General features: G+C 37.5%; 2 protein-coding genes across 2 annotated transcripts in view; both read right to left on the bottom strand.

Annotated features, from left to right (window-relative positions):
- Positions 1 to 2,199: 2,199 nt before the first annotated feature.
- On the bottom strand, positions 2,200 to 3,441 carry LOC139712120 (muscarinic acetylcholine receptor M1-like). The gene has a single exon (XM_071623956.1). It carries the CDS (start codon positions 3,439 to 3,441, stop codon positions 2,200 to 2,202), a length of 1,242 nt encoding a protein of 413 aa, XP_071480057.1.
- Positions 3,442 to 13,156: 9,715 nt separating this feature from the next.
- LOC139712119 (aminopeptidase Ey-like) overlaps positions 13,157 to 17,307 on the bottom strand; it is a 30,914-nt gene continuing 26,763 nt past the window's right edge. Inside the window, exons 16-19 of the mRNA XM_071623955.1 lie at positions 16,853 to 17,020; positions 15,279 to 15,413; positions 14,607 to 14,688; positions 13,157 to 13,823 (exon numbers count right to left, since the gene is read on the bottom strand). Of these exons, the coding sequence (XP_071480056.1) occupies positions 13,668 to 13,823; positions 14,607 to 14,688; positions 15,279 to 15,413; positions 16,853 to 17,020 (541 nt within the window). The 3' untranslated portion in view covers positions 13,157 to 13,667. The remainder of the gene's footprint in view (positions 13,824 to 14,606; positions 14,689 to 15,278; positions 15,414 to 16,852; positions 17,021 to 17,307) is intronic.

The raw sequence follows: 17,307 nt of genomic DNA, 5'->3' as shown, positions 1-17,307 counted from the left end.
GCTGGTCCATGTAGGTTACTAACAGCTTGTCATTATACTCAAGTTACTGATTTCATGACAAACTTTCTGAATAAATTACACCAAGATTTGAAGACTCTGAATGCTAAAACATGGATAGACCGTTTTCACTTTTTTCTAGCAGTGCCAAACTCTGATATAGATAAAACCAGGGGCGGATCCAGGGAGGACCGCAACCGGCGCACGCCCCCCCCCCCCCCTTTATTTTTTGTTGAAACAAAAGAAATAAAAAGAAAAAATGGGGGAGGGGTGCGTGTGTCCCCCTTTAATTTTGAAACACGCCCCCTCTTTACGGAATTCCTGGATCCGCCCCTGAAAACATTTCTTATTCAATGACACTACACTCGTAACGTAAGGAAAATGAATAATATCAGATATCATTAAGATTATCACATATATTTTAATTGCTCCTTTGTTTTACATTAGATTCAAACTGAAATATTTCAAAATGATAAATGATAATGCTTTTGCATTCAAAGCCTGACTACGTTATCATTTTTTTCTTTGCTATTTGCTAAAAGTTATCAGTCTAGATTTTGAATCAGTTACCGGTATTAAATTTTTCCGGTCTATTCATGTGTTATGAAATGAAAAGTCGTGTGAAAGCATTAGTGAAAAGTCATTAGATACTCGCTTCTTTCCGTTATTTCTTAATTCACTGATCACCAAAACCATCGTCGATGTGATACCTGACTTTTAATATCTGAGCGCTTTAGAGAAAATAGGGCTGACGATAACTTTATTTGATAGTGATATCAAAATTCTATTCTTTTCAGGAAACACAATTACAAATTGACACAATATGCTAACATGATGTGAAACGCAAAATTACAGAGTAGCTCACGGTACTAATTGTGACCGTGCATCACAGAATGAACACAAAGTCGCAGCCCTTGATTTTGCGTGAGGACCTCAAAAGGGTGAAACAGGTCAACCAAGTCAATCTTGAGTTTTTCATATACTTTCTGAAAGAGCTATTCTTCGTCAACATTATTCATAAGTTTGGGGTCATAAAACGAACAGGACAGTGTGTTTTCAACAGTTTTTCTTCAACCCCTTTTTCGTAGAGCCCTTTTTCGTAGAGTGGTGCGATTAGGTAGGTCTACAGAGGTCCTCTTTCATTTCTTTAAAATCCTTTACACACCCTTCAGTTTCAAATCTAATAACTTTTTAATAGAGCTATCATCTTGAAAGTTGGCATTTATTATGGACAGAATGTGTTACTTGAGCATGCTAGATTTCAGCGTAAACTGCTAATTCCTCATTGTTGTTGCTATGGTGGTTTACATCCTGGTATTTTTTTTTTTTGTTCCATTCATCGCATAGCCAGTGCGGTTCTAAAGATTAAGCGCTTGAATAGACTCTTTACTTCAGAGCCTCTTTTCTCAGTTCACACTTTTCCAGAGTGTGTGTTTTCTTTCCAATATGTAGATAGGTTAGGAGAGTCCACTTGAATTGAGTTGTACACCATTTTAAAGCTTAGAATCTGCTCTTTCAATATCTGCCCTAAACTAAAATCCATATCTGGCGACTTTTTGTTGGTTTTGTGATGCAGGGACACAATTAATGCAATTTGCTTCAATCAGCACTAATTTCATAAAGATAAAGAGAAAATTTTTCATAAAGAGGAAATTTCGATTGTATATGCTTGTATGTGCATGTATATATGCCGGTGTGTATACGTAATCTATTCATTTAAACAAAATTAGCATATTAATGTTTGATATTGTATTTGACGCTTGTGTTTGAATACAGAAATATATGATATTGGTGGGTCCTAAATATCACAATTGAACAGATTTGAGTGTTTACCCTCATGCACAGAGTTGATAGTTTCAAAATCTCCTGGTTAATTTCTCATCAACAACCACAGCACAAAAATGGACATGTTGCTATTGATTCGAACCGTCTATACCTTACATCCAAAAGACTTAAATATCCTTAGGCGATAAAGATTGCAATATAAGTGATACGGTCTTCTTTTATCCAGGGCAGCTTTTCAATTTTTACCCCTGCTGCTCATCTAGATGACTCTGCCATTATGTTTACTCCAGCCTAAGCAGGTGCACATTCTTACATCTGAGTAAGACAGGACTTACGGTGGGAAACAGATAGCATGTGTACGCCGGATAGAATTCGGGCCCTGGATCCCCATTGGTTCGAAACTCTGTCAAATGGACCCTACCCTGTTCGGCGACACCTGCTGCAAAATAACCGGACGATACTCTCACGAATCAAGGGCTGCGAAATGGCGTAGGCGACGGGATTGAGCAAGCTGTTAGTGAACGAAATCCACCGTGCGACCTCTGTGAATTTCACGACTGCGTTCAACCTGGCGTAGAAGCTCTTGGAGGTGCTGTACAGCACCACATTGATGGCAAGGGGGGTCCAGGAGATGGCGAAGGCCAGTACGATAAAGGTCAATGTTCTCATAGCCTTCTGCCCTTCCGAAGGGGATTCCCTAGAAGACTCTTTCGAAGCGGTAGGCTGTCTCCGTGCTGATTCAGGAGCTGGTTGTTTCATGTCTTTAATGCAAATGGTTTTCCTACCAGGCCTGTTGGACCCCTCTGTTACCGTTTTAGTCACCGACTGCTCGGCGTTGATCATGTGCTTGTCTACTTGAAATGAAATACTTGGTATAGCGGTCGATTCTGTTTGCACACTTTTGTCGGGACTATTTCCTGGATTAAAATCAAACTGGGTATCTGGCAGAACTTGGCTATGTGTACCCAAACTATCGACAGTTTTGATTTCACCACGATGAATTGTAGAATTACGTTCCCTTGCTCGGGTTTTTATCTCGTAGTATAGACGAAGATAAAGCGTCATTATAAGCAAAACCGGAATGACAAACCTGAGACAGAATGTGAACCAACTCGCAGCCTTGGTGTTGGCATAATTTGGTCTTGGTAAACCTGTGGCTGTTATAGGCCGGTCGAGAACAGGATCGACCAGATCCCACAACAGGTTGAAGCACAACCAAATGGCGAAGGGGACAACCCAGGTGAGAACATTGATTTTCATTGCCAAGCGTTTGCTCTTCCTCATATAGTGGGTCATCGGATGCATTGTTGCTACGTAACGGTCTCCAGCGATGACCACCACGCCCATCACAGAAACACCGAGACTTGCGTTCTGGAGCGTCATGAATAAAAGTCCAGCCACACGTCCAAACGGCCAGTCGTTGTACGTTATAATTATCGAACGGACTGGCATCACTGCAACACCTACCAATAAGTCAGCCAGTGTCATATTAAAGATGTAGTAGTTGGTGTAGGTCCACAGTTTCTTCTGAGTCGCAAAAGCCATCAATATCAAAACGTTCGCAGCAGCTGTCATGGCGGCGAGAGAAATGGTTACTACAAATTTGGCGCCGAATACTGGACCGGCAGACTCGATGGTGGCTTCCTCGGTACTGTTCATCGTGCCAGGTCTAGCTGGATGGAACCCTGCGTGAATGAAGCATTAAATTAGCACTATAGGCCTACGCGAAAATTAAGTGTCTTCAACAGGACAAGATCGTATAAATCATCTTGATTCTTGTATTTTAAAACTATTTATGGTCTCTATCAAGTGCTTTTATTTTTTTCAATTTTCCCCATATGTGAAATCATAAGTCATGATTTAAAGACGTATTCTGCTACATATGCCTGTCCAACCTTTCAAACCTTTCTTTGGACAGTAAATGTTGTATGAAAACAAGTCTTTATGCTACAGCGGTAGGAGACTAATTGCCACGTTAACACCTGTTTCTTTTTTTGATGATTTCTCAATTTTTTTTCTTTTCTTTCTTTTTTATTAGTAGTATTATGTATGTTTTTGACATTAAGCCTGGGCAGTTTAAGCGCCTCTTGTCAAAAGCTTGATACACGTTTGTTTGTTTATTTGTTTGTTTTTATTACAAAGGATGTTTTATTTTGTTTTCATCAAAACCGAAATAATATTGTCTGTCTGACATCTACGTTCTTTTTTCAGGTGCAATATTTCAAGGATATATCACATGCTCAGACACCGAGACCTACACATTTATTTTTATGTACACCAAACTCATCCTTATTTCACACGACATGAATTAAAAGTATTATGTAAGGTTGAACGTTCAACGAGCTACAAGGGTAAACATAATGATTAGTTTCGCACAAGGAAATTAAGATTAACGACTACTAAATAACGTATAGATCAACCCTGCTATTTGCTAGATAATTCACAATATTTCGTTTGATTTGCGGACAATTTTGAATCTTTTTGATTTATTTTCACTGTGGTGCATCGGGGATAAACTGTCAAGGAAGGAAATATTTGAAGTGTTCCTTCAGTAAAACTTGAGGAATAAAGAAAAAACAAATCAGCGGTGTCAGTACGTATCGATTGTTTTGTGCTAAGACTAATCGGTTGAAGTAAGGGATTCTTGGACAAGGCATAAAGACCACATTAGAAAATGGAAGACAATTCTATAGATAGAAGCCAACATTCAATCATTCAGCTTTGAATAACTCTTCTAAATACCAGCAAACATCCCTCACATTTGTGAATGCATTCAAACTAGAAAGAGACACAATGTAAACCACATGTTACAGCATGACATATAAGTTATTACTTGATATATATTTTTTTAAATGATCGAGTAAGTTCTATGTAATATTTCGTTCAACAGTGTGATCACATTACTTACCGAATTTTGATGAGCCACTGAACAGTAGAACAGATCAACAGGCTGCAGTACGCCACACAGATATACATGAATATCCTATCCACATTTGAAATAAGACTTCCCTCTTCTTGACAGATTTCACTACCTCTGCTACTGCCGCTTATAATTCAGCTGTAATACCTATGATGCAACACTGAATGCCATCTGTTAACACAGTGTTATATAAAACATTTTTCCCCAAATAAGAATGTTTCAGATTTTTTCCACAATTGATAACAATTGATCAGTTCCGTTTGATAAATCCTTGCTCGGTATAGCGGATGTATCTGTCTGTCTCATGCGCATGTCATATTCTTTAAATAGAGCAATAACATGCTAGCTGCTCTGCGCATGTCCGCCACTTTCCTATAGAGGCTATTAGGGACGGTGAAGCGGCTTCACGTTTTTTAACATTAAATGATAAATACTTTGGGTGTGAGTGTGTGTATGTGTGTCTGAATGGATGTCTATGGGATGTGTGTGTGTGTGTGTGCGTGTGTGTGTGTGTGTGTGTATGTGTGTGCTAGCTTGGCTGTTCATTTCGTTGGCCTGCTATGCCTGTGCAACTCTCTTATTCACTTTGTTGCTATCGTTTTCTTCGTCAAACTTATATTTGCTACTCAACTTTTATTTCCTTCCCTTATTTTTGTAATTTGTTTGTACTTTTTTTTTCTTTTTGATAAATTTCTTCTTCTTCTTCTTCTTCTTCTTCTTTTTCTTTTTTTTTTGTTGCTATCATAACAAGAGATAGGACACACAATGAGCGGAATTCAAATCGAACATGGTAAATTCCTACAAGTATGCAATAGAATTGGCTCTTTATAGGCTCTTTTTCTCTTTCCATTCAAAGTCCCTCATATCTACATTTTGAGCATAAGCGTATTTGCCATATATACATTGTACTACACCAAGATCTATTCGTTAAATGCATGATTGTGTAGGCCTACAGAAAAAAAAAACACCTAAAAACCTACAGGTTAAAAATTATCTGCGTTCAGTGCTGGAGGTATAGAAAGTGCATCGGTCATTGAAATAGACATGAATAGATCAGATAGGATCGATTCACAACGTGAGTCGCTAAAAGCTGTCCAAGGACTTACTGTATAAAAGATTTATCTTTGCCGCATCTTTGCAAAACAAGCTTTAATGGCATGAGCTTAACAATTGCTATTACTCTTGAGTTATTCCATGGAGTTTGCCGTTGTGTGCTTAGTCCCATTATATACATGTACGTTTGGAATGCAACTTTGGCCGCTTTTATGCTTGTAACTTACAAGGTAAAGGTAAAGGTAAAGGTAAACATTGTGTCAGCTAAACAGTATACCGGCATGTTGATTTCAATAAAGTGTTTATTTTATATAATAAAGCAAACACTTCAATACATAAGATACATGAAATCTGATGCTGAATCATGTGGAGATAACTGTCATTTTGAGTCATGCATTTTTAGCCGGACAATAAAATGGAGTGAAGTCAGCAGCCATGCAGATAGCGACAGGATTATGAACATGCTGTTATGGACCATTCATTGTGTTCTCACTATAGCAACCCTACTGGAAAGAACACAGTGTCCCACAGTGCGTTCACAGTGTCTTCACAGTGTCTTTACAAAGTCGACTATGTAAAAACGCTCGAATTTAACGGTGTGAAGATGATTTCACACTGTGGTGTGGTTTTCACTGAGTGTTCAAATAGTAATGCTTTGTTTCACACTGTGAATTGATTACTCACATTGTGTTCACACTGTTAACACGCTCGAATTTAACAGTGTGAAGAGATTTAACACTGTGTTCACATTGTGTTTCTCACACTATGGGACATTGTGTTCTTTCCAGCAGGGAAAACGTTATAATGGGGAAAGATTTATGTCATGCATGTGTTTAAAAAGAAAAAAAAAAGTTTATGGGTGCCAACAAAAAATTGCTCTCTCCGAACTTTTCTTATTCATTCTTCGCGCCAGTTCAGCCTTTATTGTTGATTCTATGGTATACACAAAACGTTAGATGCGTCTCTATTTTCAACCATGTATGAAATACATATCATGAGTTGATATCTCCATATTACAACATTACCTATCTAGAATGTTTCTTTAAAATCCGATTGAACGGAAATCCATAAGAAGAGTATGACATTCCCATGCAAATTTCATACGTATTTTATGAAATACAGGAGGAGGCGGCAACATCACTGATTGTGGGAAAATCGTTTTCATGTGACTGTTTGCTGATTCAGTAACTTATGGACTTTAAATAGGCCCTACTCCTTTAACCGGTTAGATTACAAGTACTTTTGCAGCTTGCAGTAGGGGAATAAAGGATTTCCTTCTCCTTCGAATTACTAATAGAACCAAGGAAAAAAAAATTGTGAAACTAAGATTTTTATACTTCTCACCTAATCTGATTCCCATATCCAATATATTCGACATTATTGTTCCTATAAAAGTAATAAACCTTAAGACTAAAAGAAGTAAGACCTTGAGGCAACGAACTCTTTGTGTTACGATTTTTGTTATTCCGAAGGTTTGTTAATCCAAATAACAATTAGAGTTCATTATTCCACAGGTACGTCATTCCGAAGGTTCGTAATTCAGAAATTCTTTTCACTTGCGAACATACAAAGTGTACTTCTGACCTACCCCTCTCCATTTTCGGACAAGCGTATTCCGGGAATATTGAAGCCGATTTCATTCGCAAAAAAAAAAAAAAAAAAAAATGATAATAAACCTTCGGAATGAGGAGCTGTACGTAGGCCTAAATCCACCAATTTCCTCCTGAAAAAGAGTCTCTGTATAAAGGACTGCAAAATTGTTGATATTTGTACGTGATTTCTTAGAGCGACTTAGAGATTGATTACTTTCATTTCTTTATTTTTTTAGCAGTGCCTGAGGCATCTATTTTCACTCCGCAACCGCAATTGTTTATTATCGTTGCTTAGCGACAAAGCGACCACGGGGGAGGGGGGATGTGAAGTCATTTTTTTTTTTTTTTTTGGTGCTATGATACACTGCTTTAGTGGAGCATAGACAGCAGGTTGCTGTCCATTTTGTTGGCATTTTTCTCGTATCATTCAGAAAAGGAAATGGTATTCTGATCAAACTATATAAATAATTATTGTTGTTTAGTATTGTGACTACCTTAATGACAGTTACCATAACGGCATTTGTTGTGCTACCATTTGATGGCTTACCTCAGATGATATCATAATCATTTTGTAGCAATGACTAGTTAATCATCTAATCATCCACCACCACCAGCATGTTTCATCTGGTGCCACAGATTCAAAGCTTTCAGTACACAGGAGTGGGAGAAATCGTGTCAAATACTCTGGTACTTATAAAGTAATTGACCCTCTGATGCACTAAATACGATAAGGGGTGATCACTCCTGTGCACTTCAATCACTTAAGCACCGCATGATATTCAGGAATTAAATTTCATTAGTTCACAATATAAATAATTTGGATTATCTCGTACCTGTATCTGGTTAATGCTACTGGTACTTACGTTGAGTAGGCTTTATCGAATCTTCATGCAGATGATAAACAAAACAAAACAAAGACATCTCTCGATTCAGCATATTGTTACTGAGAACGACAAGAGTATGCTAGCGCATTGTTAGATATGAGCATAAATAAAAATGAAACTAACAGTATTTATGAAATAAAAAAGTTTGCTTAATCCAAATCCAATCCAAATATCGGGTAAAATAGTGCAATTGTGGTTTAACATTTTACTGAAAACGAAAAATTATATGAAATCGACACCATGATCTACAGAAGATCAAACTCAATATTGCCCCCTCCCCCATTGCAAAAACGGCCTTATGCTTTTCAGAAGTTGGGATTCGATATATTCTTCTAACAGAATACCATTTTTTAATTTGCATAAAGTTTCAGAAAATAATATGAATCCAATTTGTCTGCAAGGTCAGTCAGTTATTGCGGTTGGGAACTTATAAATTTCATTAAAAGCTTCCTATACAGCAATCGCAGTTGCTCACAGGTAGGCATTAATGTAATTCGCTAATCATATCAAGTCTCGACGTGATATCAACTACATGTATAATCATTTCGTTTTATTTCAATCATCATTTGGTGTTAATGTTACGAAATACGCCGAGGATATGAGGCTGTTATGAGATCGTGTGTATGTGCGCGCACATCCGCGTGTTGATGTGTGTGTGTGTGTGTGTGTGTGTGTGTGTGTGTGTGTGTGTGTGTGTGTGTGTGTGTGTGTAAGTATGGGTGGGTGTGTGTGCATGATAAAAATACCTACTCCTCCTTCTCCTCCTTCCGTTTCTTTGATAACATTTCACCAACTTTCTCATCAACCATCAACCATTCTCTTTTACGTAAAGGTCATATCATCCTGGATTACACATGTATCATTATCTGTCGTGTATGTGTGTGGGGGGAGGGGGGGGGGGGGATATGGAATATCAGGAACTCATCATTGGACAATGGATGGATGTAATGGGAAGAGATATTCTTTGTCCAGATCATTTTATCTTTATGGCTGCCATATTTCTCCTTCGCAATCATATTAAAAAAAAATAGCCCGTTGCATATTCTAATCGCCTTTTGGCTCCGTCAATTATCCGCACTCCATGAATCCACGTCAATATCGAAAGTTCAATTCCATCTAGCCAGATATTTATTCAGCAAACGCTCGCATGATTTGTTCGCTTAAAGATCATCAGGAAAACGGCGTTTTGTGAATATTTGCTGTACTCTCTCTCTCTCAAAGTGAAAAAAAACACGCACTGCCAATCACGATAGCAGAATGCCATTAGTCGACTGAAATGCTCAAAGCTGCTCAGACCTTCTTCGATACATTTATTTCTAATACAAGAAGTTCTTCATACACACAAAATAATGTGTTTGGTAAAGAAGTTAAGTGCCTCATATTCGTCCATTCTTCTTTATGAAGTTCATAACAGAAGACGTAATCCACAGCACAAAGCAATATCACTGGGGAGACGAGAGTACTGAGAGTAAAGCACTTACATTATCATAAGAAAAAAAAAAACCTTGTATGGATATTTGTTTGATATGAAACAAAGTTATTATCATTTTTTTTTTCTTGCCTACGGTGTGTATTGAAGTCGGAGTTCAGTAATTGTACAATTTGTCAGTATTTTTATATGCAATAAGAGGTAATAAGTGAAGCTGTGATTAGGTTTTTGTTGAGATGCGTCATCACATTTACATCAGAGAAGCATGATATCGACGGGCGATATATCCGTGTGGATACGGAATGACGAATTTCATTGCAAAACGAGTTAACGCCATTCATGCTAATTTGATATATATTTCTAGTTACAGTCGCAAAAGAACAAAGAAAACGATAAATGAAATTGGGATATCTTTAATCACAACTTCAAGAATATTCCTTGTTATGTAGCAAGTGAGGTATCACTAGAGGTGTTTTATTTCATCTATCTGATGATGGGCCAACTTTAAAAAAATCAAAAATGGCACCTGACCAATTTTTACCATCAACTTTTTTATATGCACTTTGTAATTTGTATTTATTTGTAATTTAGATAGTCAGCAGGTGCAGACAAGTACGATAATTATATCCATGAGGATTTTATACCAGTCGGCATACAACGGCATAAGTGCTTGCAGGGTTCTCATGGATAATTATGTACGACATGCATCTTTAATACCGCATTGAAGATTACACAATAACAACAGCTAAAGCATGCTTGTAAAACATACATCGTATAGATTTTATTTAAGATATGAATGGAGAGAAGAGAGCTATAGAGAAAAAAGAGAGAAAGAGAGTAGCAACCCAGGTTACAAGAAACGTACCTTGCAACATGATTTTTATATCCTAAGATTACTTATTTATGGTAATTATTGTTCTTTTTTTCCCCTGACAAGCGAAGGCTGCCAGTGAAAAGAGCTCACATGTCATATTCATCCGCACCACGAGTTACAACAGCAAAATCGTACTAGACTGCAATCATGAAGAGCGAAGCCGTCAAGGATACATCATTACATACTTAATGACCTTCCATCAACCTGGCATATACATTTGAAAAGTTCTACAGGGGATCTCATATCGTCCTCGAAAAAGGTTTGACACTGAACGTTCCCCCGTTATGCCCTCGCCATGGAAACACACGGAGGTCTCCAATCTATTGACGTCATGTCGACTTTGTGTAACTACTATTTTGTCATTTCTTTCATTTAAATTGACAATCAGACAGACTATGACAACCACAAATATTTGCTTTTCACTGAAAGTTTAGCTTTGACAAGACGCACATGACGAATACCAGCGACGTCTAAACGTATACACATCATTCACGCTACTGGATAATGACACAGCTTTGTGTTGGTTGCGTCATAGATTTCTTGACTTTCGAAGATATCGTGTCACATGATAGAGTATTATATGTACAGCATAAATAAAGTCATATAGAACTGTTCATGCCTGGAATGGTATGACTCTCACAATACATTATCACATAATAATGAGATCTATCTGTAGCCGGTAAGAATCATGGATGTTCATGTTTCCGTGTAAGAAACGGTGAGCCACCTGCCGAACACGCAAGATGGCTGTGGCTTTAGAAAGCGCTGGTCTATATGCAGATTAGTACAATAGATAGATCGCGAAATGTTTAGATGTTGAACTTAAAGCTTACTTGGTATATACTGTATACGCGCTACGTTGTATCCTTACAGATTTTTAATCTGTCTTTCTTTCATGAACACATCCGATCTCTACTTACGCACATCAGACGTCACATCATCTTATGGGTCATACCACTATCGGCGTCCCTTTGCAACAAATTATATTTCGTATGATATCTGGAATGGCTGGGTATAATACTCATGTACTTCATTATTGCATTCACATTTGAAGCAATGACTTCTCAACGTCCTCTTTTATATTCGTAAAGCTGAAGGCAACAGGATAAAGCAAAGATACGGTAGATATAATTCACACAGATATACAATGAAAACACTATACAGGTGTAGTTAAGAGGGCTGAGAATACATGGGGAATAACTTATTGTGTAACAATGTAACAATGGAGAAGCTGATTAGCAACAATCGCTATGACGCACTCTTTAAACTGCTTCGGCACATGATTCATTTTGGGGTCGAAAATTATGACAAAGACCATCAACACCAACATAGTAACCTGACATGCAGTGTCATATCAAGGCCAAAACAGCACCATGTATTAAATATGTCTTCTTCTGTAAGGATTTGGAGACATTTCGTTGTTGTTGTTGTTGTTGTTGGGTTTTTTTTCTTGGTAGAATAGCGATAGCACCAAAAACAAAATCAGATTTTGTGACCTAAATTTGCAATATGTAATAGGAGTCTCGAACAAAGTGATGACCAAAGGAAGACACAATTTAATTCGTTTTAAATTCGATAGTATTAATTACTACATGAATTAAAGAAAACCTTTGTCAGACGATTGCAGACTCCAGGATATTCGCAGAAGTAATAAGAGACCTACAACCCAAATTTTCCTTATTGAAGGCGGAACACAATAGTAACAAGTTTTCTGTAGCAGTGGCAATCGCAGTAACACTAAAACCATTATAAACATTAATGCTTATTTGCAAGTACATGTCATAGCCTCCCCACGTGCAAAGTAAGTTCTTCTCCTCTCCGCCCCCCTCCCCCCCCAAAAAAAAAGGACCAAGAAAGCATCAGGTAAGTACAGGGTAAAAATTTGCACTCAAGATGTAAGTAAGCACATAGTAACATTCAGATTCTGGAGGTCTGCAGCCTTATCTACTAACTGGCTGAAAATAGGCTTGAAAGGCAACTGTATGAATACATAAGACAATGACAGTGTCTGGTACCAAACCTGAACATCTCTTTACAGCAGGTATCCCTATATTATATCGGCAGGTGAAAATTCCGGTTCGCTTTACCTCTCTACGAAGTGTATTGCTATTTTGGCAGCATTTTGCTAGGGAGGGAGTGTTTGTATTGTGTGAGTCTCTTCTAAGTAAATAATATTCCGTGGGGAGCAACATCATATGATGCTATCAAAATACACACCAACAACAATTCATAACAGGTATAGATATGATGCAGCAGATGCAAATATAGTTCAGATTCTGAACGTGCTTTCTTTGCCACCAAGCGGCAAAGAACGCAAACAAAGGCGTTGTATGCGAGGCTAACTAGCTGCCGTGTGCGGTAGGATAAACCCAATCAAAAACGTTTAGAATCTGAACTATTGCAAATAAGGACATTTCACGCTCTTTTGAGATAGAGTAAAGTATTCGAAATACAATGAATAATATAGACACCATGCCACTGCTGTCAACTCAATTTAGTACAAGTTGTATCCTAAATAACCAGTATCATAGCCTTCATTCGGTCAACATGAGAATTGGCCTGGATGCATTGCTGATAATGTTGCAAGATGTTTTCTATATCATCAAGCCATTAAGTCTATGGTTCATTCACTTCATTAACTTCCCTACAGTAGTGGAATGCCTGCGGGTGAATACTGTGGCTAGGGCAAGGTCTTGTCATCAAAAAAGGGGCGATGACCTCAATCAGCATGACGGATTTAAAGGGATCAAATAGTTTTGGTTGAGACATCACTTCAGATTTCTAACATTTTTTGGTGAGATAATGAGAAACCTCTTATGAAATATAAAAATGCGCGTGATTCCAGGAGGAATTCACTGTTTATTTGATGAAAATCGGTTTTGAAATGGCAGAGATATCCAAAACAGAGCAATCCTAATAAAAGGTGGGACCCCTTCTTTTATTACAAAAGCTTTGTTTTACTTTCTTTGACTTTGTTTTTGGATGTCTCAACCATTCCAAAACTAATTTTCATCAAGTAAACTTTGAAGTCCTCTTTAATATAGAATGATATGCATTATTCTACTTCATGAATGGTTTCTTGGTATCTCGCAAAAAATCTAATTCTCAGCTCCACCTATACTGTTCCATCCCTTTAAGCTCGACTCTGCGTCCTCTGCTGCAGCCAGGCGTCCACGTCCGGTCTGAAGTCTTCCATCCACCTGACATTGGCCCTGGTTTGCTCCACTGCCGATGACAGCGCCCTCCTCCCTGTACCCTGGTCGGGATGCTCCGCGATGAAATCCAACAGCTGGGGGGGGGGGGGTAAGAATATTAGAAGCTGGGTATTGCTCAAAAACTCATCACTTGATGAGTTGGTCAATAAGAACTCTTATCAGAAATGAATATTATTGTAGAGTGTGCATGGGAGACACAAGTGGTAAATATGATGTGATTAAAAAAAAGTAATGAAGAAAAGAATACAAACGAATAAGTCTTGTTTCCTTTAAGGAATTGCGTTGGGTAAAGCCAAACGAGTTACTTGGGTTGGCCCCAAGAGATGGAGATTATGTAAATACATAAATATATTTCACATATACGATTTTTTGAGAGTGTTTGAATTTTGATAATATTTTTAAAGCATATAAAAGGCAAGACATAAATACACAAGTGTTTCTATGCCGTGTGAAAGTTTACTCTTGTGAAATCTGATGAATATCGGAAAGTCAGCAACAGAAGGCTACGACTACGACCGGCGGAAAAATAAAATCTAATATTTGAATCCGAGGTGTATGCTTAGCTTTATAATAATAGGTCGTAACAGCTTGAGAAGCAATCAGATATTGTAGGCAAACAGCGGTAAGATCAATGGCTGTAGGTCCCTACCGAAGGACCAGATGATTGACTTAAATCAGGGACCTCATGCTGCAGACTCGGTGGTGCTTTCATCAACTGAGCAACTTCAGTTCCTTCAATTGGAAAACCTTTATTCTTATGAGATAATGCGTAAAGAGAGAAATATAAGGACTGAAAGGAGAAGTATATGCCAGACAACAGACAAAAAAAAAAACAACAACCACGCACGATGTCTTACCTCCGATAGTAGTAATTCCGTGTTGAAATATGCTGTAACACCTTCAATCAAAACTGCAAACTGGAATAAATTATTCCCGTACCTGTCGGAGAAAACGAGAACAAAAGTTAAGGAAAAGGAAAAGAACAGGAAGAATGATAACGGATGGAACAAAAAGGAAGACAAACCAAAACAAATGAAAGGAAGACGAACCAAAATTAATAGATAAATGAACATGACCATAAAGATTAAAAACAAGAAGAAAAAGAGGGGGAAGAGGAAGAAAAATTGACAAGAATGAGAGAAGATAAAACAGAGACGGAGAGAGGAGAAGAGAAAGTAGGAAAGCGTTTAGATGCTAATTAACTAGCAAGGTATATACTCTTGTAAATCGACCAGTATTAGCTTTCACAGAAAGTGTGCATTTGTACTTTAGAACTCTACACTATTTGTATTAAGTCCGACTTTGATCAACCTTGTACTAATCTGCACGCCTGATTTCTCTCCATTTATCATTGTTTTAATATCAAAGTCCCCTCAATTGTACTTGAATTCACTGAATGCCGGACAAGATCTTTGTAGAATAGTGCACACAAGTCATTCACGTTGTTGATACATCCAAAAAGGGCGCGGAAAATGTAATAAAAAGTGGGGCAAAACATAAACAGCTGAGCGGAAAACGAAGACACTCACGTTTCCCTGAAAAATGCCCAGTTGGCTTGGAAGAACTTCCAGGCGAGATCGTATCCGATTGTGTTGCTGGCCACATAGGTTACCACGTTGGCTGCATCCTGCGATTTGATCCGATCTAGCGTCATTTCAAGGTATCTGTAATGTTATAATAATAATAATAATAATAATAATAATAATAATAATAATAATAATAATAACAATAATGAAAATAATAATGAAAATAATAATAATAATAATGAAATATTAACACTAGGAAGATAACCATAATGGAATGAGACTGAACGGAATAAAAAAAAGGGCATTATATCCTAATGGACGAATAATATGGGAGAAAAAAAAAATTTACAGAAGGGGTGAGAGAGGGAGACAGGTACATAGGCATAATCCTTTCAAAGGAAGCATCCACTCTGGTAAAGGGGTGTCACGATGAAGAAGCTGAAGAACAATAAAGTGAAATTACGACAACCCTCCGCATTTAAGCACATATGCCCCCTACACTAAAATGAATTCCTCCTGTCCCTAACGATTTTTTCAAATGAAGAGCTTGCTTCCAAAAGGCGCCAAATCCATTGTCTTTCAATGGATTTAGCGCCTTTTGGAAGCAAGCTCTTCAAATACTTATCAAACCATTAGAACTTCCACGTACATGAATCAGTTTGTAAGTACGGACGCAGTTTGAAATAATCACGACCACAAAATGAAGACAAATCTTCCCAGGTATTCGATCTGTATATTCCGGACGAGAGACAGGATATACTGTTGAATTACACTTGAACGACACTAATGAGATGCTGTTAAACTACATTTTTAAACTACACCATTCATCGAAGAAAGTTTCCGTGTCACGATTCTCATTTTCTTGTATGTGTGCGCAAATATGCATGCAAGGGCATAGGTGTTACGGAAGTCTCGTATACTAGTATCCTGTATTACTATTTGTCATATTTTCCCTTTATCAGGGATGTTTGAGCTGAGCTACTACCAGCTCCACTAAATCACACCGAGTAGAGAGCTGCCCAAGGCCAATATCTTTTGATACGGAGTGAATTAAATGTTATGACAGAACAGTGTCATATTATAAGCAATCTCCTCTAGGACTAACAAACAAACAAACAAACAAACAAACAAACAAACAAACAGACAAACAAACAAAAAATGCCTGAATTGTACTGAGGCAGCATTTTTTTTTGACATTGGCAGAAAGGCATCATATCTGTAGATTATATGTCATACACTGCAAATCAAACAATTTGACAGAAAGACATACTTGCAGTATGCCCTTGTGCCACACTTTTAAACACTCTCAAACACTCTGTTTGAATTAAGGGGTCTATGCAGAAAAATAAATTTTACCAAATCAAGAGGAAGAAAAATGCAACAAAAAAAGTATACAACATAGAAAATAAACCAAAGTAGTTCGGAAAAAAAAGAACGAAATACGTGAATAATGAGAATTGGCTAAGTGATAATTCGTCTTTAAACCCCCCTAATATAATGGCATAGAAATAACATGGAAAATTACTTTTTTTTCGACTTAGGCCATTCAACAAACACACGACCAAACAGCAACTTACTGACTGAGTATCCAAGGCTTTCGGCTGCACGCCAACGCTTGCAGCAGTATAGCCCTCTCGCTTGCAATGATCGTTGACTCGTACTGGTTGAAAGCGAAGTACCATTCTTCTTGCCCGCCCTCACCGATGGCGGTGCAGTAAACGTTATATTTCTGGTTTGGCGGTACGCTGCAAATAAAATGAAATCATGACAGCTGAATTATACATCCTTTTTCTTTCATAATCATTTTTGTATTCTATTACATAGTGCGATTGATTGAAGATATTTAAACAAACCCATTCATGAATATTTTATTAGTCTTTGACTGTCAAGTTTGTAATGCCATTTGATGATGATGATGATGATGATGATAATAATAATAATAATAGCAATAATAATAATTGCATTTATAAGAAGTATTTATGAATAGATCAACTGAAACAGCGTTTGTCTATAAAAAAAAAGAAACACAAGT

This window comes from Diadema antillarum, unplaced genomic scaffold (assembly GCF_040938485.1).
Source record: "Diadema antillarum isolate AM-2024a unplaced genomic scaffold, OU_Dant_1.0 seq00001760_RagTag, whole genome shotgun sequence".
NCBI lineage: Eukaryota > Metazoa > Echinodermata > Echinoidea > Diadematoida > Diadematidae > Diadema > Diadema antillarum.
Note: the sequence above shows the minus strand (reverse complement) of the source record. Positions and strands in the feature narration are given on the sequence as shown.

Excerpts from the sequence above, each read along its gene's own strand:
- LOC139712120 (XM_071623956.1), bottom strand. The coding sequence starts at position 3,441 with ATGAACAGTACCGAGGAAGCCACCATCGAGTCTGCCGGTCCAGTATTC.